The sequence below is a fragment of the Melospiza georgiana genome, chromosome 7, assembly GCF_028018845.1.
Source record: "Melospiza georgiana isolate bMelGeo1 chromosome 7, bMelGeo1.pri, whole genome shotgun sequence".
Lineage (NCBI taxonomy): Eukaryota > Metazoa > Chordata > Aves > Passeriformes > Passerellidae > Melospiza > Melospiza georgiana.
The window spans coordinates 5,719,176-5,742,696 of NC_080436.1; the positions used below are offsets into that span (position 1 = coordinate 5,719,176).

Below are 23,521 nucleotides of genomic sequence, written 5' to 3' on the forward strand. Positions count from 1 at the left end.
ATTTAAAGTGCTGTGACTTGCAAAATTTTTCCAAGTGTGCATCCCACCAGCAAGGCATTAATTGTGCCTGGGATGCTGTGGCATTTTCTGCCATCCCTAAAAAAAAAGGCAGTAATGTATGCAGCACCAATAAATAAACAGATTTCTGGAACAACTCAGTAGCACTGAAACCTGCTGTGTGGCACTCGAGGACAGGCACAAATTAATCACTTTAAGATTGTCCTGAGGATGGATTAAGCTCAGGCCATTTCCTCTTTCCTCCTGCAGCTTGGCTGGAACCAGCAGTGTTGGAAGGCACATTTTGTGTATCTGAGAACTGGATCTAAAAAGCCATTTAGCACCACTCAGAGAAGCTAACTAAGAGCATGAGCACACAAATATTAACTCATGAGGTCTCACTGATTCATGGGATGAACCTACACAGCTCTCCAGGGAGGAGCTTTGGCCAATATGCTTAAATCATGGGAGGGATTTTTCAGGATGCCAAAAGGATTAGGATGCTCCATTTTCATTAATAACCAGGCACTGTGCAAGGACCCACAATGTCTTTGAAAATTCTTCTCCACGTGTTTGTTCAGTATGAAATCATCTGGTGGGCTGCATCCTCCAGTGGGTGCATATCTGTTTGTTTCTTTTAAAAAGCTTGACTGCTTCCAAGAGCAGGAATAAACTCTTAGAAATACCTAATCAGTGTGTTCAGATCATAACCAATACAGCATTATGGGCTTTTATTTCCTGTTCTGTGTTGATTTTTAATTAACGTTGACATTTATATATAAAATACTTGGTTTTCAAAAGGCCAACTGGAAACTCTCTTGTGGATTACCTCATCCAAGCACAGATTTTTTTGGTGTGCATATTTGTAATTGTTTGAAGGTTTTCCAAGTGTATCTTAAAGTCACACCACAGTTTTCCAACACACTTACGAGAATGTTGTGAGTGTATGAAACTTCAAAGAAAGAAAAAATAATTTTACACAGTAATGATGCTTAGAGTTTGTGATGGACACTGGATGTGGAAGGAATATTTAGGCCCACATCCTGTGAAGGCTGACACACAAATTTAGGGATATAGCTGCAGTCCATGGATTTGGAGATGGGCATGGACAGTGTGTATTGAGAGCAATTTTGTGAGATTGCTCTGGCCTGCTTCAAAATCAGTGCCACTTTATGGTTTTCACTTTGGCTTTTCTATAAAAAAGGAAGAATTTCTAATGGTCTTAAAGCATCAATCCTTCCCTGAGAGCTGAGACAAAAAGAAAAACATTAAACAGAAATTAGGAGACTGAGCCTGCTCCCAAAGAAACCAAGGTCAGAAATGGTCTCATTTCAATGGAACAAAATCTAGTAGTAAAATTTCTGCCTTCCTCTTAAATATTAGTCTTCCTTTGCTTCTCTCCTCATGTGTCTGCCACAGCTCTCATCTCTCCAGTAGCTGTGATCTGCTGCCAAGATTTGCTCTACTTTCCCCGTAATTTATGACCCTGTCATGCAGTTTATTCCTCCACACTTTCCCAGTGGCAAGGCTGAGGATACCAAGGTACCTAAATGCTGCTCACAGAGAGCAGGGAGCAGAGAGACAAAGCACATGCCTGCCTTGATTCAGGTGTGGTAAATCAAATCGTGCAAAAACTGCAGCAGGTAAAGCTCCACACTTCAATAGGTCTTTGCAGGGTCACAATGTGAGCCTTTCAGCTGCAAAACCTCACAGATCTGAAAGCTGAGAGCCAACAACAGCAAGGAATTCAGTGCCTTGAGCTGCCTCTGGTCTGACAGTGCTCCCCACGGCTGATCTGCCTCCCACTGGCAAAGTTTCCACCAGACACTGTTTCTGCAGCAGCCAGGGGCATAAAGGACAGGGCTGTATGGACTCAGGCACTGGGACACCTGAATTTACTGCCTTTCAATGAGATTCAGGCTCACCAGTCTCTGGGAGCTGGCCTGTCAGACCATCTTAGGTCATAAATAGGATATTTATGACCTCCAACACATGGGAGGTAGATGTCCTTAGGCTGGCCTGAGCCCCCTGCATTTCAGAGGGGCCTAAACAGCAGCACCCAGAGCCCAAAGCTCTGCCACATCTTACAGCAATGCTGGTAAAACACTACTGCTTTTTCTGTGATCTGTAGGATTCTGTTGGCCTAAAGATCTCTTTCCCATACACAGGTGCTCCACCTTCTGTAAAAATTCCTATCAAAGCTATGTGTCTCTCTTCCTACTTTGACTTCCCTAAAAGAAATGTATCAGGCTGTTTTATTTATGAGACTTATACAGGCCCTTTGCAGCCTGCCATTTCTATGTCCCTGTGCACCACGGAAACAAAATTTTAAAAAAAGGGAGAAGGAAGAGTCCATCAGGAGATAAATTCTTTGTGTAGCACTAATTTTCAATAGTACACATGACATTTTTGACTGAAAATTAATTGAAGGGACCTTCTGTCAAAACTTTCCCTTCATTTTATGAGCACCTAATCTTCACTTTATAGTAGTGCACTCTGTGGAAAATGTGAATGTTGTTCCTGGAAAGTGAGCTACAACCTCTTTCCACATTGTATATAAATCTGGAGACTATAATCAGATGCAGAAGCAATGTATATCTCCAGACTCTAAAGCTTCTACCTTCCCCAATAAATCTTTCAGACATAGAATAGACAGCAAGTGGGTTTATACTAATCCTGCCAGATTAATACCCCAATCTGATGATACGTATTTAGGTAATGTTTACTTCAATTTCTGCATGACCTGGCTAAGCAAAAATGTGCCTCCAATAAATATAGCTGGCTTGGGACATATTCAATCAGTACAAACACCAGATGCATCATCAAGAGCTTTGGGATATTTGTTTTTAGCATATGACCAAGATATGATGCATCTTTGAAACACTTCCTACTTCACTTAATAATAATGTTCAGCTTTTTTGGTCTTGCCAGAAGCTATCCTGGACAACATAAAGAGAAACTTTCCTCTTCAGACAGTGTCAAACTATTCAGGCTTTTTTTTTTTTTTCCCTTTAGAACAGCTTTTTTCCCCCCTCTGTTTTCATACCTATGGAAATGGTAATAATTACTCTAGAACATTCTGCTAACAGGCTGAAAATCTGCACCTTTTAAGAAAAATTTGAAATTTTTTTTCTCAGTTCAAGGGGCTGGACTGCAACTACCTTATTGCAAGATAAGAGATTTAGTTTTCTGTCCTTTACATGGCTAAGTACCTGCCTGGCCACTGCTCCCATGCCATTACAGGAAAAGTGTAGCCAAGAAAATGTAGGCCAAACTATGAAGCACTCAGAGGTGCTGGCTGGGCTTGAGAGGAGAATTCTGCAAGAGAAGAGATGTGTCTGAATCACCAGCTTTCCTGCAAAACACTGTGAAGCTTTAAATCAGCGTGTAAGTGTTTGGAAGTAGTGAAACAGATTCCTGGAATATGGGCATGGCTCCTTGTTCCAGGCAAACTGACTTGTTTTCACTTGTGATGTCCCAGTGGAAAACCTCTTGCAGCATCTCTAGCTGAGCCTTCACAGGGCAAGGCTGAATCCTATCAGTGATAAAGTTTCCATTTCCACACAAACTCCTTTGCTGGGGCTGTATCAGGGTAGATGGCAAAAAGAATGATGTAAAATGGCTCATGAAAACCATGTATATTTATTGTTACTACACTCATTCATCATCTCAAGAGTGAGCACACTGCAAACTCTATAAATGCTGTCAGAAAGGCAAATGAAGTGAGTGACAGCTGTTGGAAAGCTCCAAATCTGTATGATTTCATGGATAGGTAGCTCACTACAGACTGAAAATACGAGCTTCAAACCAGTCCAAGATGTAAAGAATCCCCAAAACCAGAACAAGAATCAGAATCAAAAAACATATGCAGACTAATATCAGTTTTCAGTGCCAGGGGAAAAAAAATCTAACTCACTATAATCAACAGCTGAAAGTAAAGAAGGAAGTCAAAGGATTAATGACAGAGCAGAAATTTTCTGAGTCAGTATGGGAAGTCCTTTGCCATGAGGCCCAAATTTCAACCAAAAGGAATCCAAGCACAGCTAGAAGATAACAGGAAGCCACCCAAGAAACAGGCAATGAGACATTAGGACTAAGGTAGCTCCATTTGCCAGCTTGAGTCCCATTTAGAGGTTTCCAATGGAAGTGATGGGAGGAAAACATAATTTCAATACTGATGTCTATAAAGAATCAAAACTGTCCCTTGGCAAAACTCCTCAGAGAAGAATCATACCTGTAAGAAGCCCTGGCTTCAGACTAATTGTGATTTGACATTGACACAGAATGAAACTCCAGCCTGCTTTATTACAATTTCTTGCTAGAAGCTCAGCCTCTACAGAGGAATTGAATAAGTCAGAAGCAGCCCTTCTGCCTTATTCTGGGCCTCTCTCTGGGCTGGATTCCCATCCACAGAAGAGAAAGAGTTGTGAAAGTCCCACAGGAGAAGTGACACTATTGCTGGGCCATAGAAACAGCCAAGTTAAAATAAATACATCAGAAACCAAGGAACATCTTGCTGGCCTGGACCACCGGAAGGCAGAGGGTGGAAAAGCAAGGAGAAGAAAGTGAGAATGAAGACAGGGAGAAGACTCAAGTTCTATCCCAGAACCTGGGAAGTATAGAGTAGGAGGCCAATGAGAACTTCTGGGCAGGGCTGAAAAACAAGTGAAAGTGAGAGCTTCTCTCATCTCTGAGAATGCAGCCAAAAAATCAGATTATTTACAGTAAAAGAAGAAGAAGGAAACTAACAAAAAAAAATTAAAGAAAAACTCCTCAAAACTGACAGCAAAGAACTATCCACACTCTTGGCTCCATATAATGTTGGGTGGAAGGGTAAGAAAGAAACAGGGGACAAACTGCAGCTTGGAGCCAAAACATTTCCCTTCTGCATGCTCCTGGCTCAGTTCAGCCCTTTGTGACTCTCAATTTCAACCCCTTATGCACTCCCCTATAATCATCATAATATGTGGCTGCTCGCTTGCTCAGTGTATTCAACTTCCTCACAGCAAGCCAAGCTCAACCCAGCACTAACATTTATTTCTGGATTTTAACCAGGCCTGCCTAAAACCAAACAAGACTCAGTGTGGTTTGCCATATTCACTGGGAGAGAATAAAAGGAATTGCACTCAAACACCAGGGTTTGTGGCCAAGTCCACCTCATGCTGCTGGTGGTGATATCACCGCTATTTCACTTTGCTTTAGTATTTTTAAAAGTGCTGTGGAAAAAGGGAGGGTTTCAGCTCTGTTTCTGGGCTTTGAGGGAGATGCAAGTGATCCTAACAAAATGGACATAAGTGCCTGTTGCCCTTTCATTAAAAGAAAAAAGCCCTTTATTAGTCAAAAGTCAAATTATTGTTAGAGACCCGTAATGACTAAATAAAAACAGCCAACAGAATGTGAGCAGGGCAGACATCCACTGGGAGATGGAACAGCCCTTGAGACAAAGTAGTTCCAATTCTGCCTAAAATAACATTTTTTAAGAGCTGGCCCCACTGTGCTCGGTGTGGGACACCAAGCCAGGTCCCAGAGTCCCAATCAGCAGTGCTCTTGACGCATCCTGAAACAGAAACTCAGAGTTCCAGAGCTGTCCTGAGAGCCCCCAGAGCTGCTGCAGAACTCCTGAAACAGCAACTCAGAGCTCCAGAGCTCTCCTGAGAGTTCCCAGAGCTGCTGCAGAACTCCTGAAACAGCAACTCAGAGCTCCAGAGCTGTCCTGAGAGCCCCCAGAGCTGCTGCAGAACTCCCTGTTCTGCAGGGATCAGGATGGGGTATCCAAAGTATTTTGGGCAGCACAGGTAGGATTCAGGCATCTGTGCAAGTGTCTGCCAAACATCTCAAATGTGATGAAGAACAGGTTTTGAGCTCTTTGAAGCTGGTGCTGCCCATCTGGAAGCTTCACCAGGGAATGAGTGTCCCATGGCACTTGCCTGCCAATTCCCATTGTTGTGGGTCTAATGAGAGTTCTCATTTTTGTTGATGTTTTGGCAACAGGAAGCACATCAGGATCTCAGGTTCTGTTTTTAATTCACTAGTATGTGATGTAAACACCTCACTGAAAGTTGGGAAAACAAACAAACAACCTGAAAGCCCAGGAGAACTCTTCTACCCGGGAAAGAATGGAAAGCTCTTCCCCCTTGCCCTCCAAAGTTGCTCCCCTGATTTTGCAGGGAGTGGCTCACAAGGGTTAAAAGCCTGGGGCTGACACTACTGCAGACTCTAATGCAAAACAAGAGCTGTGGCTGCAAACTTCTCAGCACTGGCAAACTACAACAATTTGGGTAGACCAAACTAAATCTCCTAATCCACGGACAGCTAGAGAAAGGAAATGCATTTTTCTGTGTTGATGACACCGAACAGTTCGTTGGGAAGGACTAGGGAGGAGGGAGAAGAGAAGGAATTTCCATTGATAGTGCCAGAGATGCAGTTAATGTCCTGTCAGAGAGCATTTATACCCCATGAAATTCATTCCTGTGCTGAGTCCCTGAAGCTGCAGCTAAGAGGCAGAAGGAATGGATTTCATTTCAAGAGCCCTGTTCCGGATTCCTGGACGAGACACTCAGCAGTGAATGAAGCACTGTGCAGCACAGCCTCAGCAGCCTTGAAGTGAATTTTGCTGTGACCTAACAAAAACCACAGACTTGAAATTGTGATGATTCAGAAATTTTCAGCTCGCAACAGGGGTTCTTGCAAAATATTTGGGAACTGCAGGAAGCGTTTAATGGTCTCCCTGTGTCAAGGAGAGGAATCCTGACCTTTTCTCTTCATGGTTCCTGTTCCTTATAAGCAATAATTTTAGAAGGATATAATTAAGCCCAAGTGGGCTTTTTTCCTAAGGTTGCTTATAGAATAACAAGTGACTTGGATTGGTCCTTTATGTACTGATTGACCCTCTCTTTGCTGTTGGAATGTGCTGAAGAATGGCTACAGGGACAGACCTTGCTCCCAGTCACACATGTGGCTCCCTACAAGTGTGTGCAGTAAAGGAAATCAAGTGGAGAGGTTTATCTGCAGAGCAATACAATGGAGCAAGAAAAGTCAGGAGAGCCTTATAAGGGTATGTGCCTTTCCTAGCCAAGAGTCAAAAAGGTAGGATTTCAGTAGGGAAAAAAATTTGAATAGACCAAGAACATGAATCAGAATACCAATGGCTAAAGCAGAGGTTTGGGACATTCCTAACCCTTATTTGGATGCAGAACCCATGAACGGGTGGTTTATAAATTCAAACTGATGTCATCTGAAGGAAGATTTCAGGTGAATCTTCCTTTCATTTCCTGTTAGCTTGAGGGACAAACTGACAGAGGGACGGACAAAGAGCTACATCCCTTTCCTGAAATAAATAAGAGACATCTCACAAAGTTTAACAGCATGCAGTATAATAATTACTACATGCTTGTATTGTAATTACTGTCAGAGATTCCTTTAAAAAAGAAACCAGGCTGTTCCAAATCATTTTGAAATACTACTTGTAAGACTATTTGTGCCGGCTTGTAAATGATGGCTATGCAAGAAACTAATTTGAGCATCAGTGGAAATTATAATTTTGTTTTATGTGCTTCCAGTAATGTTTTCTCAAACAAGGATCTTACATTTGTCCCTGTATTTGTGTAACTAATTCTGTGGAAAGCATTAGCACAGTCACACGCTTGCTGACACTGTCTTTTCTCATTCAAATTTCAGACAAACAGTTTTCAGTTTTGTGTAAGTACTTATACTGCCCTTGAAGACCTAAGGGCAGTGCAAAATTATGTGAACTGGACCTAAAGTAGACAGAAATGAGGTTAATGTCAATAATTTAACTTTCATGGGAACTATACCTGATACATGAACCTTTTATTGCCACTTGCAAATAATTGCTAAAAGCAGATATTTCTTCCTCATGTTTGCTTATTCCACTGCATCCTGCTCCTTAGGTACTTAGCTCTTACATTTAGCAGATTTCCCTGAGCAAATTTTACATATCATAACCCTGCTGTCCTTGAAGGCTTCTCATAAGCCTTTCCTTTTCCATGCCCACTGAGCTCAATTAGCAGCTTGGTCTGGTCACACATTCATTTGCTCTATACTCAGTAACTGGAAAAATTATCTCAAATTGCCTCCTCATTGCATGTATGGAAGGAAACTCCTCTTTTCCCTCTTTTCCACTCATTTCCACTCAGTAGTTCTTCCTTTGGAGCAAGCTAGGTAAAGTACATCCAAAAAGTAGGTAAAGTACATCTCAACCAGCAGCATTTTCTGACTATGGGCTTTTCACCTGGCTTTTATCAGAGAATTCCAGACATGAGGTGGAATGTGAGATGGAATTTGAGGATGACACATCATATCTTAGGTCTCAGAAAAGAAGGAACACTTTCTGAAAGCAGGTTCTCATTTCAAGGAACTGGATATTTACTGGTTTATGATGCTGTGTCCTGCTTCAAAAGCTAATACTCTCCCTTGCTGTGGCCACCTAAGTTCTGTGAATATTATGTGGGATAATGTGTGTCTGGTGACTCAAAAATTAGATAAATTTTAAAAAAGGCTGTGCAGTGGATCTAAAAATAAAAATTAGGAAAGGTGGGAATTAGCTCACCACAGCTCACCTCAATTGCCAGGTCAGGTTTCAATTTCCAGTAAGTTTTCAGCAGAGTAGCTTGTGTAAATGTATCTGTGGGCAATCCTCATACAGGGGAAAGGAAATTTCCTTGAAAAGAGATACCTGACATCACAAGTAGGTGTTTTCCTGGAATGGAGCACGTTCTGGATCAGTACTCTGCCTGCTGCCATAGCCTTCATCCCAGCAGTGTTGTTACTGCTGGCACGTCAGTAAAGAGAACACAGAGAGTTTGCAGGAAGTGGAACCAGAGCGTGGGGCTCAACATGCTGAAGAACTCTTATGGAAAATTGTGGATGTGCACCTTAAAGATGTCTGGAAACACTGTAGGCTTCTTCACACTCAGGTTTGTCTGAAGAGTTGCTTTTAGACATTGGGAACTGCCAGCAGACTTTTTAGATTAACAATCCCTTTGCCAAGACAAAATAAGTGTGAGAAGCATGAAACCACCTTCCTGTAAGGTCTGAGCTTGGGTGCTGGTCCAGGCACTGTACCAGAATGGGGCATGCACTGTGCTTTGCTCACTGGCAGCCTGAGAGCAACACTTGCTGTTCACACTCTCTGCTTTGCAGTATTCCTTCAAACCAGGGAAAAGAGCCCCTCCCCGCAGCACCAGAGATGCCCATGGGAAGAAGACAGATGGAAGAGGTTGACAAAATTCATGTACAGCAAGGTTACATTGGGGCATCACATTGAAGAACCCTTCTACTTAACAAAGGTTCAACACTTAGTATTTCTTTCACCTTTTTTTTTTTTTTTTTTTTTTTTTTTTTTTTTTTTTTTGTTCTCAGAGTTGATTTTGGACAGCAAGAAATAAAGTCAGACAAAGAGGGTGTTAAATTTATTTTGAATGGAATGCAGCGACACCGATTTTTCCAAGCGAGGTGTGAAAGCTTTTAACCTTGAGTTGCCAGCAGTAGATAAAACATCACTCAAGAGTTGCTATTCCCAACCCGTATGTTACACCTCACCTTCTCCCCCGTGCAGAACATTACTCCTCCTGAACGGAGCAGTATCCGCTTACTGGCAGCGCTGCTCCACGGGGAAAAAAAAAAAAAAAAAGAAAAGTTTGCCTCTCCCTTCAAAAAAAGCCATTTTGTTCAGCCAGATGTTGTACAAAATGGCACGGCCGCTGCGCTTGAGCGGGGCCGGGCCTCCCACCCCGGCGGGGCTCGGCGGGGCGGTGGCGGCCCCCGCCCGGCCCCCGGCGGTGCCGAGGCCAATGGGCGCTGGGGCGGCGGCGGCCGCCTCCTCCCGCCCAGCCCGCCCTATATAGCGCCCGGCAGCGGCGCCGAGCCGTCCGTCGGGCTGCCCGTGCCGTGCCGAGCCGTGCCGAGCCCAGCCGTGCCAGGATGCCGGGCCGCACCGTGTGGCGGCTGGCGCTGCTCGCCCTCTGCCTGGGCGCCGCGGCGGCGACGGGGGGACAGCGCCGCGGGGCCGGCGGCAAGAGCCGGCGGCAGGCGCAGACACAAACCACCTCGCTGCCGCAGAACACCGCCGCGCAGGGAAAGCGTGAGTACCGCCCGCGGGCACGGCAGGGGCAGGGCACGGCGCGGGGATCGGCACGGTGGCCCCGGGGCGCTTTGTCCGACCCCCGAGCTCGCCCCTCGGCTCGGCGGAGCCGCACACGTGTGCGCCCCGCGCCCCTTCCCTCCCGGCTGCTGCCCTCGGTAACGCCGAACTTTGCTTTCTCTTCCCTCTGTGCGTCCCCGTTCCTCGTCCTCTCCCCCCAGAGACCTGCTATGACAATGGACGGTACTACCAGATAAACCAGCAGTGGGAGCGCACTTACCTGGGGAACACTCTGGTCTGTACCTGCTACGGTGGGAGCCGAGGGTTCAACTGCGAGAGCAAGCCCGAACGTAAGTTTGGTGGCCCCTTTTGTCTGCGCCGAGACCCCAGCGCGGCTTTTGGTGCCGAGTAAGCCAAGCCTTGTACGAGTTAGGGCTGGCAGCCCAGGCTTTCCACTGAAGTTTGGTACTTAGGGTCAGTAATGGGATCTACACTCAATTACACTGAAGATCTGGCTTGGGATTTTAAGAAATGCTTTTCATTAGCGATGGGCCTGCCACCAGAACCCTGAGCCAAACATCACTCATCTCTCTGGAGGATTGGATCTAAACATTAATTTTGGAGCCAACCTCTTCTTTATAATGAACTGAACTGACTCCTGGACTCGCACGGGGAAGTTCAAATCTGGAGTCACTTTGCAGCTCTGGCTCTGCTCTGTTTGATTGCTTCACCCCAACTTTTCATAGCTGTGCAGTGTCGTCAGCTTGTTTAAAAATATTTCAACTTACAACTTTCCACAGCCTCCCGGCCGTGCTGTGAGCTTTCTATAATTGAGTGTAAAATGAGATTGTTTAGTCTGTGCGGAAAAAGTTTAGGGAACGGAAAGAAGTTTAAATGCAAAGTCTGCTGGAGGATGCGTCTCTCCAGGATTCGGTGTAGTTCAGTTTATCAGATGCAATCTATCTGTATTTATTGGGCTGAAGCCACTGGTTTGCCATAATTCCTTTATGTTGCTCTGGAGATAGAAGAGATGAAAAACTGGTTCCTGGCTGATAGTGTTCATGTAAGACAGATGTGAGCATCTCAGCCATCTGTTCTTCGTGGTTTGTGTGCTGCCTTTCTCATGACTGGAGTATTTTAAGGAGTACTCAGTCCCTTTACTCCCTAAAAGAGGGTTCAATCTACTTTTCCTTCCCCTGCAGAGATTCCTAAGTTTTACAGTTTTGAAGTCCAGTAGGAAGTTTTCCTTATGATACAATGAACTTTATCTGTCCAGAAGTGCAGAAAGTTGTTCTGCCTCACATCTTGAGTCTGGTGGCAGCACTGTAATCACTCACCTGTGCATCAGTAGTGAACTTTGCTGTTGACTTTGGTGGGACTGCTGCAGAATTTGGGATTAATCTACACAGTTTTTGCTAAATCAGAGTGAGGAGGATTAGCATGACAAAGCACACAGTTTCCAGGGGTTGTTTGCTCCCTCCTGTCTTCTCTCCTGTTGGCTTCAAACAGCTGGGATTGATGCTTTCAGGCATGCCTGCCATGTGCAACTTTTGGTTCCCTGAGGGAGGGAAAAAGAGGTTATTGAGGTTGTTGAGCATCATGGGGGCCTTGAGGGGCCAAATTTCACCCAACTTCCTCTCTGCTGTTTCATCCCATGAGGAAAGAGGAGACTGATAGGCATTTTTCCCCAGGATAAAAGGAGTATCTGTGTGAGGAGGCAAGGAATGTGTTTCTGTTGACTGTGCATGTTACTGGTGTGTGGTTACATGAAGCTGATTATTTGATTTTTATTTTTTTCTCCCTCATAGCTGAGGAGACCTGCTTTGACAAATACACTGGATCCACCTACCGGGTTGGGGAGACCTATGAGCGCCCCAAGGACTCCATGATCTGGGACTGTACTTGCATTGGAGCTGGACGTGGCAGAATCAGCTGCACCATTGCCAGTATGTAACTAAGAGCCTCTTCCTAGAGCTATTGTTCCTTAGAGTCATATTTTCCAGAGCAATTTACACACTATTCCCAGTGCCTGTTAGCCACAGTTGCATTGGGCTTTAATCCAAAGCCTACTAAAGCTTTTAATTTTAAAGTCCTTGTCCCGTGTACATTTGCACAACCAAACTCCTTTTTTATTTAAGAGGTCAAGTGCTGTGTGAGAAAACATAGGTCAAAAATTACTGTTAGTGTCCAGCCATACAGTCTAGTAACTTATGTACAAGAGTGTGTTACATCTTCACAGGTGCAAGTATAAAAGTAGTTTTTTGACTGGAGAAAAAGTCTGCTCTGCAGCTGATGGGTCAAAACAACACAGTCAGCATTAATGGGACTACTCAGAATAAATGATAATAAATGAATGTCACCTGATAACCAGTCCTTCATCCTCCAAAAATGTCATTGACCACTGGTCTCTAAGGCAACTGGGATTTGATATCCAGACAGCAGCTTAACATGTTTCTGCAACTCCTTTTTCACTAGCCTGACCCATACTTTCCTCTTGCTCTTCCCTCTTTTCCCTTGGTCCTTTCTCCCCAGCTCCTGTTTCATGTCTCTGTCTGGAAATCCTTTCCTTATTGAGTCACTGAATTGTTCACAATTTCCCCTTAATTCATAATTGGACTTTCTGTGAGCCCAGAGGAAGATTGCTGTGTGTCAGGATTTTTAGACTGAGGTTTTAAAGTCTCTGAGGTACCTTTTGAGAAAAGTCTTGCTGTTAAAAGTATCCAGTTTCTTGTTTAAGACACTCAAGCAGACCTTAGTAGTGTTGCCACAGAGGACTCGGAAACCAGCCATCATTGTAGCATGGGAAAAAAATAATGCATTAAATCTAACAAGTGAAGCTGGAGCCCTTCTGAATTTAATGGCACTTTATTGGGCAGGGATGATAAGTGTTGTAAGAGAAAGAGTCAGTAAGGAAATTGCGAGTGTAAGAGAAGCCTTGTTTCCTCATCATCAGCCTGGTTTAGAGCTCACTGGAGAGTCCCACTGACTGCAACTGGCTTTGAATCAATCTTCAGAGCGCTGAGATTCCCTGCTTTCACAAATGAGCCCACAAAACATTTTACTGGCTCTTACTAAATGATGGGATGTGGCTGTTTTTTTCTTTTTTTTTTCTTTTTTGTCTCGGATTCTTCCAAAGAAACAAACCCTGTGTTTGCAAACTGCCCTGCACCCTGCTGCCCTCCCTCAGCCTGGGCTGCCTCAGAGCTGTGGGGCACTGAGGGGCGGGAATCTGCCTTCCCAGGGCAGGCTTTCCAAACCTCAAAAAAGGTCTGGTTTCTTACTGGACTGTCACAAAAGAGGTTTGATTTCCCACTGGGCTGTCACACCAAGCACTACATGCTGTCCTGGCCACCATGTCCCTCATGAATGGCCACAGAGAAGCCCAAGTGGCGCAGCCTCAAACAAGATGGAGGCAAACCCTCTCTTGCCAGCCCTTAGCCTGAGGGCAGGATCTGAGGGAGAAACAGGGCCTCATCAGTCCCTGGCACTCCCTTTTCACCAGCCGGGCTTTGGCTGGGGTTTGGAACATGGAGAAGTTAGCTGAGGGGAGAGGACAGGGCTTGGGAAGTGCAGAAAATAGTGGGCTCCCACAGAAAATGGCGGGAAATGTTGAGCGCCATTTTACAGGCCAATGTCCCCCCTCATTCTCCTCAATGTCCCTCCTCCTTGCTGCCCCTTACCCCAGCCGACCCCATTTGCTCCTGGCCAGATAGCCCTTACCTTGTCACCACCATGCTGTCCCTGTTGTGTCCCTCACCTCATCTCCCCTGTGTGCCACCACAGATCGCTGCCATGAGGGCGGCCAGTCCTACAAGATCGGCGATACATGGCGCCGGCCCCACGAGACGGGCGGCTACATGCTGGAGTGTGTGTGCCTGGGCAACGGCAAGGGCGAGTGGACCTGCAAACCTGTGGGTGAGTGGCTGCTCCTTCCTTCTCCCTGAGGGCGTGTGGGCCCTTTCTCCTCGTCCTCCCTGTGTGGGAATGCCCTGGGTGGGCTCTGATGCGCTTTCCCCTCACAGCCGAGCGATGCTACGACAACACGGCCGGGACATCCTATGTGGTGGGAGAGACCTGGGAGAAGCCCTACCAGGGCTGGATGATGGTGGACTGCACCTGCCTCGGTGAGGGCAGCGGCCGCATCACCTGCACCTCCAGAAGTAAGTGCCAGCCTCCACTTATTTTGGCTTACTTCTTTTTCTTTTTTTACTTATTTTTCATCCTGCATGGGCAAGGAAAGTTATTCCTTCGTCTGCCCTGTGTAAGTAACAGTAGTTTGAGAGGGACAGGCATCCCCTGAGGAATAACGGGAAGCAGATGAAGGGACAGAGGCCTGTGGTGATGCCCTGGTCACCATTTGCAGTCTGGGAACACTCCTCAGAGCTGGTCATCGGTGCTGGGACAAGGGTGCCTGGATTATTTGGGGATTTAATCTCATGGAGAGAGAAAGGTGTAAGGGATGTGTATTTCAGCTGAGCCACAGCCAGGCATCTCCCAGGAAATCAGGGAAATGGCTTGGCCCACAAAATGGCAGAGCATTTAGCCCAGGACATCATTTCTGTGCTTTTGAGGAGCCTTCTGAGGGACAATCAAGTGGTTTTTAAGTTAAATACCCTTTCCAACAGCAGGATCTGCAAGATTAAAATATTTTCTTACTTCTTTCTGTCTTACTGCTTAATTTGTGTTAGGGCTTGTTTTGCCTGCTCTATCATCTCACCTATCGCTTTTCCCACCCCATTTCCCACTCCAGCAGCACAGGTGAATTTTTTAAAAAAGTTTTTGCATCATTGAGGGAGATTACCATAAATACTCCATTTTATTTGTATTTGCAGAGCAAACAAGACTTTTAAAACCCAAAATCTTGCTTGTTTATTGACCTTCTGTTCCAGTCCTGTTAGCTCTACTACAGACCTTACTTCTGTCTCGGGTTTACACCAGTTGCCTCAAGAAGATTTAACTTTGTACCTTATACCTTAGTTATGCAAGGTTTGAGAAACTCTTCTGTAGCTTTTCAGTTGCCTCATATTCAGTTGCCTTGGGGCACACAAATAATGGATTTTTGCTGATATAAACAGCAGAGCTGATGATATAAGCAGCAGTAAAGAATAAGACACTAAAGAAGACCGAGATTAAAATGTAAGATCTGGACAGACTTGGTCAAGAAGTGAGCTATAAAAATCAACCCAGCCTTCACAATATTAAGTCTGTTAAAGACATGTGGGGAAAAATCATTAGCTGTCAAATGGGAATGAATAAAACAGAATGTGTTGTTTGTGAATTTTGGAGGAGTTATTATTACTAATAAAATGCATTTGGCAGTAGCTTTCTTTCCATCACTCAAGTCTGTGCTGTTGTATCATGGGGGAAATTGCAGTATAAGGAGCTGTTCATTTTTCATTTTGTTTTCCAATTACATTTGAATAGAGAAATTCAAATTTATGTCTATAAAATGATACCTCTAGCCCACAAAATGACATTACTCTTCAAGTGTGTGCTGCTGTTATGTGTCTTTTATGGCCAGCATTTTCCAGAATCACAGCTGGTTGCTTCCGTGACATTTCAGCTTTTTGTTGAGAAGTGTGTCCATTAGACACATTTTTTTCACATTTGCAAAATTGCATGATGAATACCTCACCAATTTACCATACTTCTGGCAAATGCCCAATTCCTGGTCATTCTAGCAGTGTGAATCAGTAACATGTTTTCTACATTCACATTCTGTCCCATGTGCTCTCTCAGTGGCAATCTGGCTTAATGCATCTGTCCTTCCACAGTTCTTCATAAATCCATGTTCATTGATCTGTGATTATATTTGAGCCACTGTATCAAGTTTCCCTTGAATAAGAAGGTAAAATGTTGTAATGGAAGAAGAACTAGTTAATCCATGTGGATCTGGCATCCAGACAAAAGTAGTTTGTTGTGGTGTCCTTTGAACCCATTTGCTCAATTCGTTGGGGGCTGTGGGTTATTAAAGAGATTTAGAAAGTCTGGTACTCCTGGTATTACTTGAGCAGCTTGTATTAACTTCTCTGCAGCTTCATGCAGGCTTCTTTTGAAAGAAATGGGATTTTACATGTTACCCTCAAACAGGTTTTAGTCCCTACCATATGAGAGAGAGAATTTGAACTGAGCCCCGTGTATGAAATGACCAAGCTGCAAAGACTCTTGTTTTTTTTTCTTAAAAGACAAAAAAGTGTCATTAAAGCAAGTTTAGCTTTAAAGGTGTGTGCTGGACAGAATGGGTTTAGAATGACTTTAAAAAGTAGCTCATGTTGACAATGGCTGCCGAGTGGAAAGCACAGCTCTGGAAGTGAATGGAAATCTTGCAGGATTTTGGGATGCTCTCAGCCTGTGCAGTTTAGTTCATGTAGGAATTGCAAAAGTGGGCTCTAGAGAATGAGGTGTGCTTTCAGTTCAGGTTTTAAAGGATGAGCTTGTTTGGTAGAGTTGGTGGTGGAGTGCTGGAAGCTGCCCAGTGCAGGCCCAGCTGAGAGTCCTGTTCCTCACACAGATCGCTGCAATGACCACGACACCAAGACTTCCTACAGGATTGGAGACACCTGGAGCAAGAAGGACAACCGTGGCAACTTGCTGCAGTGTGTCTGCACTGGGAATGGCAGGGGAGAGTGGAAGTGTGAGAGGCACACGGCCCTGCACACCACCAGCACTGGTAAGTGGCACATCATGGCCTGGAACAAGAGCAATGGCATGTTTTGACATGTCAGGGCTTGGAGTTGAGTTGTTCCATCCAGTTGAGTTTTTTTGGAGTCTTGTCTGGGAAGGATCAGCAGCAAAGAGGGTCAGAGTTCAGAAGATGCTCCTTGTTTGTGCATGTGGAGATAAGATTAATTGGTACCTTGTTTCCATGCACAAATGGGGCTGGCACATACAGGTGGGATTGCCTGCACAATCACAGGGCAGTAAATCACATCCAGGGCCCTGCATCCACAGGAACTATCTTTGTCTTGGGAGCATGGCACTCCAAGTTAATGTTTGAACTTTATGTATTCCCCTCAGGGTGACTTTCTTGAAATGGCCTTTATTTAAACCCCACTGAGACCATCTGGTTTCTTTGACATGATAAATACACCTACTAATGGCTGAGCTTTAAAAACCCAGAAATGTCAAGGAATGTATACAATGCTGTTTAGTATCTGTACATGAGATAGCTTGTAATTTTGGTATGAAATATTGCCTAGTTTACGTGTAGCATATTTTTTCTGCCCAAGGTTTACATCTTCAGCTCCTAAATTCTTTTTCTTGTCATTTTAAGGATCTAGGTTTCTTATCAGTGAGTGCAATGTAGGGCTTCTGTTTTCCTGCAGTGCCTGCACTAAATTTTTCTTGGTAAATGACCTTTAACTGTTTGGTACCAGCAGGTTAACTTAAAACTTAGAAGGTCTAAATTTCAAAATGAGTAGCACTTCAAGGATGCCAGTACTTTCAAGGGTTTCCATTATTACTTCCCCTATTTCAGCAGAGCTGAATTTGTGGAGGTTCCTGTGGGAATCATTAACAAAAATTCATATGATCTAGACAGCAACGAGCCTCTTGTCTCTCAGTATTATTTCAAATGGTAATGTGCTAAAAACTTAGATTTAAAAAATTTAAAAATTGCTGAGTAAAAGAATACATTTTAAATTTGTTCTCCTTGTTTCTCAATGAAAAATTCAATATTAATCCTTTTTGCCTTAGCTCCCTACTCCCTTGGTAATTTTTATTCTCTTGTCACTGACCTTGATTTTTCTATTCTACATTTCCTTCAACTAACTTTTTTCCCCAAAAAATTGTTTTCTAAACAATTGTATGAAAAAGACTTTCTAAACTGTATGAAATGCTTTCTAAAGCCACTCTACAGGGTTGGCAGCCAGAGGCTGTCATTAGCAGAGAGGGGGAGTCGTTCTTCTAATTTCAAAATTTGCAAAGTGGAATAATTAAGCTGCGTCTCGGGAAGCTTGCGAGCGTCGTGCCTTCCGTCTGCTGGAGAGCCCGAGGTTTTATTATCTCAGCACTTAATGGCAGCCTTCTGTTGCTGAGCTTTGAGTGCCACATGTCCCTCCTGTGCCATGTTGTGCTGCAGGCTCTGGCTCCCCCAGCATCACCAACGTGCAGACGGCGCTGTACCAGCCGCAGCCGCAGCAGCCGCAGCCCCAGCCCTACGGGCAGTGCATCACCGACAACGGCATCGTCTACTCCGTGGGCATGCAGTGGCTCAAGACACAGGGCAGCCAGCAGATGCTGTGCACCTGCCTGGGCAATGGAGTCAGCTGCCAGGAGATAGGTATGAGCTGCTCTGAGGTCTCTGGGACTGTCCTGTGGCTCAGTTTCCAAGTAGAACCCTTTGTGTGTGTGTGTCAGAAGTATCCTCTCAAGAAAACATGCTGGAGAAAGGTGCAAGAGGGAAAGAAAGGGTTTGGTTATTTGAAGCCTGGTTGTTTAGGGCAGGGATGTTTCTCAGTGAGCTGTATATAACCTTCTGAGAGGGAAACAGAGCCCTTGGGGAGCAGCACCCTTTGTGTGTGTGTGTGTCAGAAATACCCTCTCAAGAAAACATACTGGAGAAAGGTGCAAGAGGGAAAGAAATGGTTTGGTTATTTGAAGCCTGGTTGTTTAGGGCAGGAATGTTTCTCAGTGAGCTGTATATAACCTTCTGAGAGGGAAACAGAGCCCTTGGGGAGCAGCACCCTTTGTGTGTGTGTGTGTCAGAATTACCCTCTCAAGAAAACATACTGGAGAAAGGTGCAAGGTGGGGACGAAGTGTTTTGGTTATTTGAAGCCTTGTTGTTTAGGGCAGGAATGTTTCCCAGTGAGCTATTTATAACTTGGTGAGGGGAAACAGCGCCCTTGGGGAGCAGCATTAATAACTTCATTCAAATGGAGCTGCAGTAATATATGTTTGGAAAAGAATGTGGAGGAATGCCACAGCTATGGAGCTGTCTCTTGGTGTGTATTGGCTCGGCTCCTTGGCAGTCAGTGTGGGTTCCCAGCAGCCAGCAACTTGGCCTGGAGGGACTGTTGCTGTTGTAGAGCCCTGAAATTTGTGAATTGCTTTAAACTGCAGTCTAATGCTGTGAATTGTCTCTCTGAAGCCGTGACCCAAACGTACGGCGGCAATTCTGATGGGGAGCCCTGTGTGCTGCCTTTCACCTACGATGGAAGGACCTTCTACTCCTGCACCACCGAAGGGCGCACGGACGGGCACTTCTGGTGCAGCACCACCTCCAACTTCGAGCAGGACAGGAGATACTCCTTCTGTACTGAGCAGAATGGTGAGCTCCAATCACAGCATCTGCACATGCACATGACCCTGGTGGAGGGATGGAGGAGGGAGCAGAGGACTCAGGAACAGGCTGCCTACCAATTCCAGCTGTCTGGAAGGACTCAAGGATGGGAATGGAGGGCTGTCTGGTGACAGAGCACTTGTATGGTCTTGGTGATTTTGGAGGGTGCAACAGAAGTACCCTTGAGTGTGACCGTGTTCACAGGGGTCTGAGGATGAGGGAAGAGATGAGGATCTGACTACATGTTTCAGAAGGCTTGATTTATTACTTTATGATATATATTATATTAAAACTATACTAAAATAATAGAAGAAAGGATTTAATCAGAAGGCTAGCTAAGAATAGCAAAAGAAAAAATGATCACAAAGGCTTGTGGCTTGGACAAAGAGTCTGAGCCAACTGACTGTGATTGGCCATTAATTAGAAACAACCACATGAGACCAATCACAGACTCACCTGTTGCATTCCACAGCAGCAGATAACCATTGGTTACATTTTGTTCCTGCGGCTTCTCAGGAGAAAAAATCCTAAGGAAAGAATTTTTCATAAAAAGATGTCTGTGACACTTGAGTCCTGTTTTCTGAACTGACTTTAGAATGGGAGTACCTGGTCATGGTGGAGCTTTGGCCCAAGGGATGCTTATCTTTGCCTTTGCTTGGGTGAATTGCTTCAAGCAATGCCCATATTAGGCTGCAAAGAGGAGGATGCCCATGGAGTACAGTTTGTGCAGCCCTGTCACTCCCTCCATCCTGGCTGCCTAGCCAGGCTGCCATATATAGCAGTGCTCTTTGTGTGATTTGTGGTCACTGATCAAGAGCTGGGGCATGACTAAGGCAGCAGCATTGCCTCTTGTCTGGGGATGGTGAGTGTTCACAGCACAGATCTCTCTACCTGTGTGGTTGCACTTCCTGGAGTGCCTGTCAGACATCCATGGAACAGTGTCCAGGCAGCTTCTTGAGATCTTGGAAAGAATATTTCATGTTCCCACATGAAAATGCTGCTTCTTACACTGCATAGACACTGTCTTTAAAATTCTATTCTACTCTGGTTGTTTTTCCCTGATAAAATCAAGCCTTTTTCTGCAGCACTTCTAATACTTCACCAAAAAAAAAAAAAAACAGACACCCAAAAAAACCACCCAAACACTGTCCCTGTCCATGTACATGTTCATGTTTTAGTGAGGCTTCTTGTGATACACTGTGGAAAAGAGAAATGTAGAAATGTGATATAGAAAAATCTCAGTAATTGTCTTGTTGTTCTACAATATTTGTAAAGCAGAGTTGCTCAAGAGGTGATTAGTTCAGGTAGATTACAGCCCTCTTTCCACTGCTGCTTGCAAAACTTGAGGCTTCCAGCCTGCAGAGAGGTTGTGGCTTGTCCTGTTGTACATGACTGAGCTGTAACCCTTTCCTGAGGGTGAAGGCTTCCCTTAGAGCTGAGGGGCACCACTGGGAAATGGCTTCAGAGACAACACAGGTGTGCTGAGAGCTGTGAGTTTATTTCATTCCCTAGGCCTTGGGAGAAGGCATCTGCAAAGCTGCTTCCCAAGCACAGTAAGCTTTGGTTTTCCCTGTTTCCTGGGAATTCCCATAGCTGGCTCTGCAGCTCATTCCAGAGCAAAGCTTGAACTGAACTGACCTCGTGCAAAGCTTGTTTTTCCACATCTGAATTAATTAAAGCCAAGAAAAGAGGCCTGTGGATTATATACAGGGCACACATGGGAAAAAGTAGTGCTAGTGCTTTGTTTTCCCAGCTCTTCTGTGCATGCTAAGAGAAGAGTGCAGGCTGAATTTGCATCTGCTCCTTTCACTTTTTGTGCAGTTTTGGTCCAGACGCGGGGTGGCAATTCCAACGGTGCTCTGTGCCACTTCCCCTTCCTGTACAACAACCGCAACTACACCGACTGCACCTCGGAGGGACGGAGGGACAACATGAAGTGGTGTGGAACCACGGAGAACTACGATGCTGACCAGAAGTTTGGCTTCTGCCCCATGGCTGGTAAGGCTGAGAGCCATAAAGGGCTTGTGGAGCTCGTGGTTCTTTGAGGTGGAAAGTGAAGATCTGTCTGTCAGATACTGATGACTTCTGATGAGCTGAGTCTCAGCCCAAAGCCCTTTAAGGCATTTCTGAAGTTTTCTCTTGTCCTTTTTTCCCCATTGACCACCTCTAGCAGGAGAAGTCAATTTTCATTACTTCTTTGCTACAAGCCAGTGGTAGGCATGCTCCTCAGCTGGTGTGAGTCCCTGATACTCCATGATACTCCCTGATACTCCTGATACTAGTTAGTTTATTTTTCTTTTTTTAAATTAAACCATTTCTTTACCCCTCCCTACTCTGTCACAAATAATAGTTGTCTGTAGAGGTTATTTTTATCAAATCTTTTGGTGAATTTAACTTTTTTGTTGTGAGACTTGCTGGAATTTGCTGTTAATTTTTTTCTTGTCTTTCATCTACTTCTTCAGATAATGTTGGGTGCTTGGAGTTTTTCCTTTAAGTTTCTCTGATACTCCCTGTAATTCTGATTTTGAGTCCTACAAAGTTAAGAATAGAATCAGTTTGTAAATTAATTTTGCAAAGGACTTTGCAACAGTAGGTACTTCTACAGCTGAAAACTTCAGAAGTTTATACTGTCAGATCTGCTGGTGTAGATCTGCTGGAGAACCTAAATTTGAGTGTGTGCCTAAAATTTCCTTGTTAAGATGCAGAAACCACTACCTGGTATGAAGGGGCATTGCAAATGGTCTCAGTCCTCAACATCTTGTAAATTGTGGCCTCATAAATATTCTCTTGCTTTCTTCTCACCCAGCCCATGAAGAAATCTGCACAACCAACGACGGTGTCATGTACCGTGTTGGGGACCAGTGGGATAAGCAGCATGACATGGGCCACATGATGAGATGTACTTGTGTAGGAAATGGCCGTGGAGAGTGGACCTGCATTGCCTATTCACAGCTCAGAGGTACTGAATTTCATGTGGATATCACCACTTCACTCTAAGTAGGAGATGGGGGAAGTTGGTGTCCTTTTCTGTCATTGTGGGTTTGAGCCCACACTCAAGAACTGTTGTTTACTTTTTGGAGTAGTAAGGGGATTAGAGGAGCTGTGAAGTTCTTGTCTTGTTTATGTGCTGGAAAAGTGTATTCCAGCCCTAACAGGCTCTGAAGCAGAAGCAAACCTTGCTTGTCTGGATCATGGTATCCCTCCCAACTTTTGTCTACATTTAGGAATTGGCAGCGCTGTGATTTTACATGGAGCTCAGTATAGGCACCTCCCTGCCTCAGGAACAGACAAAACTCCAGACTAGTCTGAAGTTTGAAAGCAGAGCTGTTGTGTTTTATTGTTCTGCAGTGAAATTTTCAATTCCTTTGTGCTGGATTAGCCTTTTGCTGGCTAATCTATATGGAAGGCTGGCAGGAAAGCATGGAGATTACTCTTATTTATTTACTCATTTGTGTGAGTGGTCCAAGTGGAGAAGCACTTAAGCAGTACCAAAAAAAGAAGACTTTAAAAGCACAGACATTTGATCATCCTACAGCTAACTCACAGCATTGGCTTCATGTCTGGAAAAGGCAGGGGGGTTGCTGTCAAGAGGCCAAGAAAGGACTCTTTTAACACCACTGCTGAAGTGGGATATAATTTATAGGAGAAGGCTCACTCAGGGGCTTTGGAAGGGGTTTTTTAAATGTGTTCCTTCAGCATGAAAAGCACTGCTCAGAGTTCTGGGCTGTGCAAGTCCTGTTTCCACTTACACAGCTCTGCAGTTCCTTTCTGGAGTTGAAGTGGTCTTTCTTGCTGAGGAGAGGGTAGAGATACTTTGCTTTTTCAAAAGGCAAAGGTTATCTGAGTAGAGCTGTTTAAACACAGCAGCCAGACCTTGGCGCCTGCAGGAGGGTCTGAGCACTCCTTGATTTATCCAGATGCTGTGCCCATGGTGTGGGAAAATATCATGGGGAATAAAATCATGGGAATCATGGACTCACTTCCCCAAGGACAGCTGGTCCAGGATTGACTCCAGACCTGAACTTGGGTCTCTTGGGTCCCACTTAACAAAACAACTTGCTTCTGGACTTGTTTTCATGTTTGTTTTGTCTTTCTGCTCCTTGCTGTGATTAGACTGGCTTTAGGAATTCTAGGCCAGATC

General features: G+C 44.7%; 1 protein-coding gene across 1 annotated transcript in view; it reads left to right on the forward strand.

The window, feature by feature from the left end:
* The first annotated feature begins 9,939 nt into the window (after positions 1–9,939).
* FN1 (fibronectin 1) overlaps positions 9,940–23,521 on the forward strand; it is a 53,352-nt gene continuing 39,770 nt past the window's right edge. Inside the window, exons 1-10 of the mRNA XM_058027712.1 lie at positions 9,940–10,099; positions 10,321–10,449; positions 11,908–12,045; positions 13,883–14,014; positions 14,122–14,259; positions 16,611–16,769; positions 18,180–18,380; positions 19,189–19,368; positions 21,202–21,378; positions 22,187–22,339. Coding sequence (XP_057883695.1) covers positions 9,940–10,099; positions 10,321–10,449; positions 11,908–12,045; positions 13,883–14,014; positions 14,122–14,259; positions 16,611–16,769; positions 18,180–18,380; positions 19,189–19,368; positions 21,202–21,378; positions 22,187–22,339 — 1,567 coding nt within the window. The remainder of the gene's footprint in view (positions 10,100–10,320; positions 10,450–11,907; positions 12,046–13,882; positions 14,015–14,121; positions 14,260–16,610; positions 16,770–18,179; positions 18,381–19,188; positions 19,369–21,201; positions 21,379–22,186; positions 22,340–23,521) is intronic.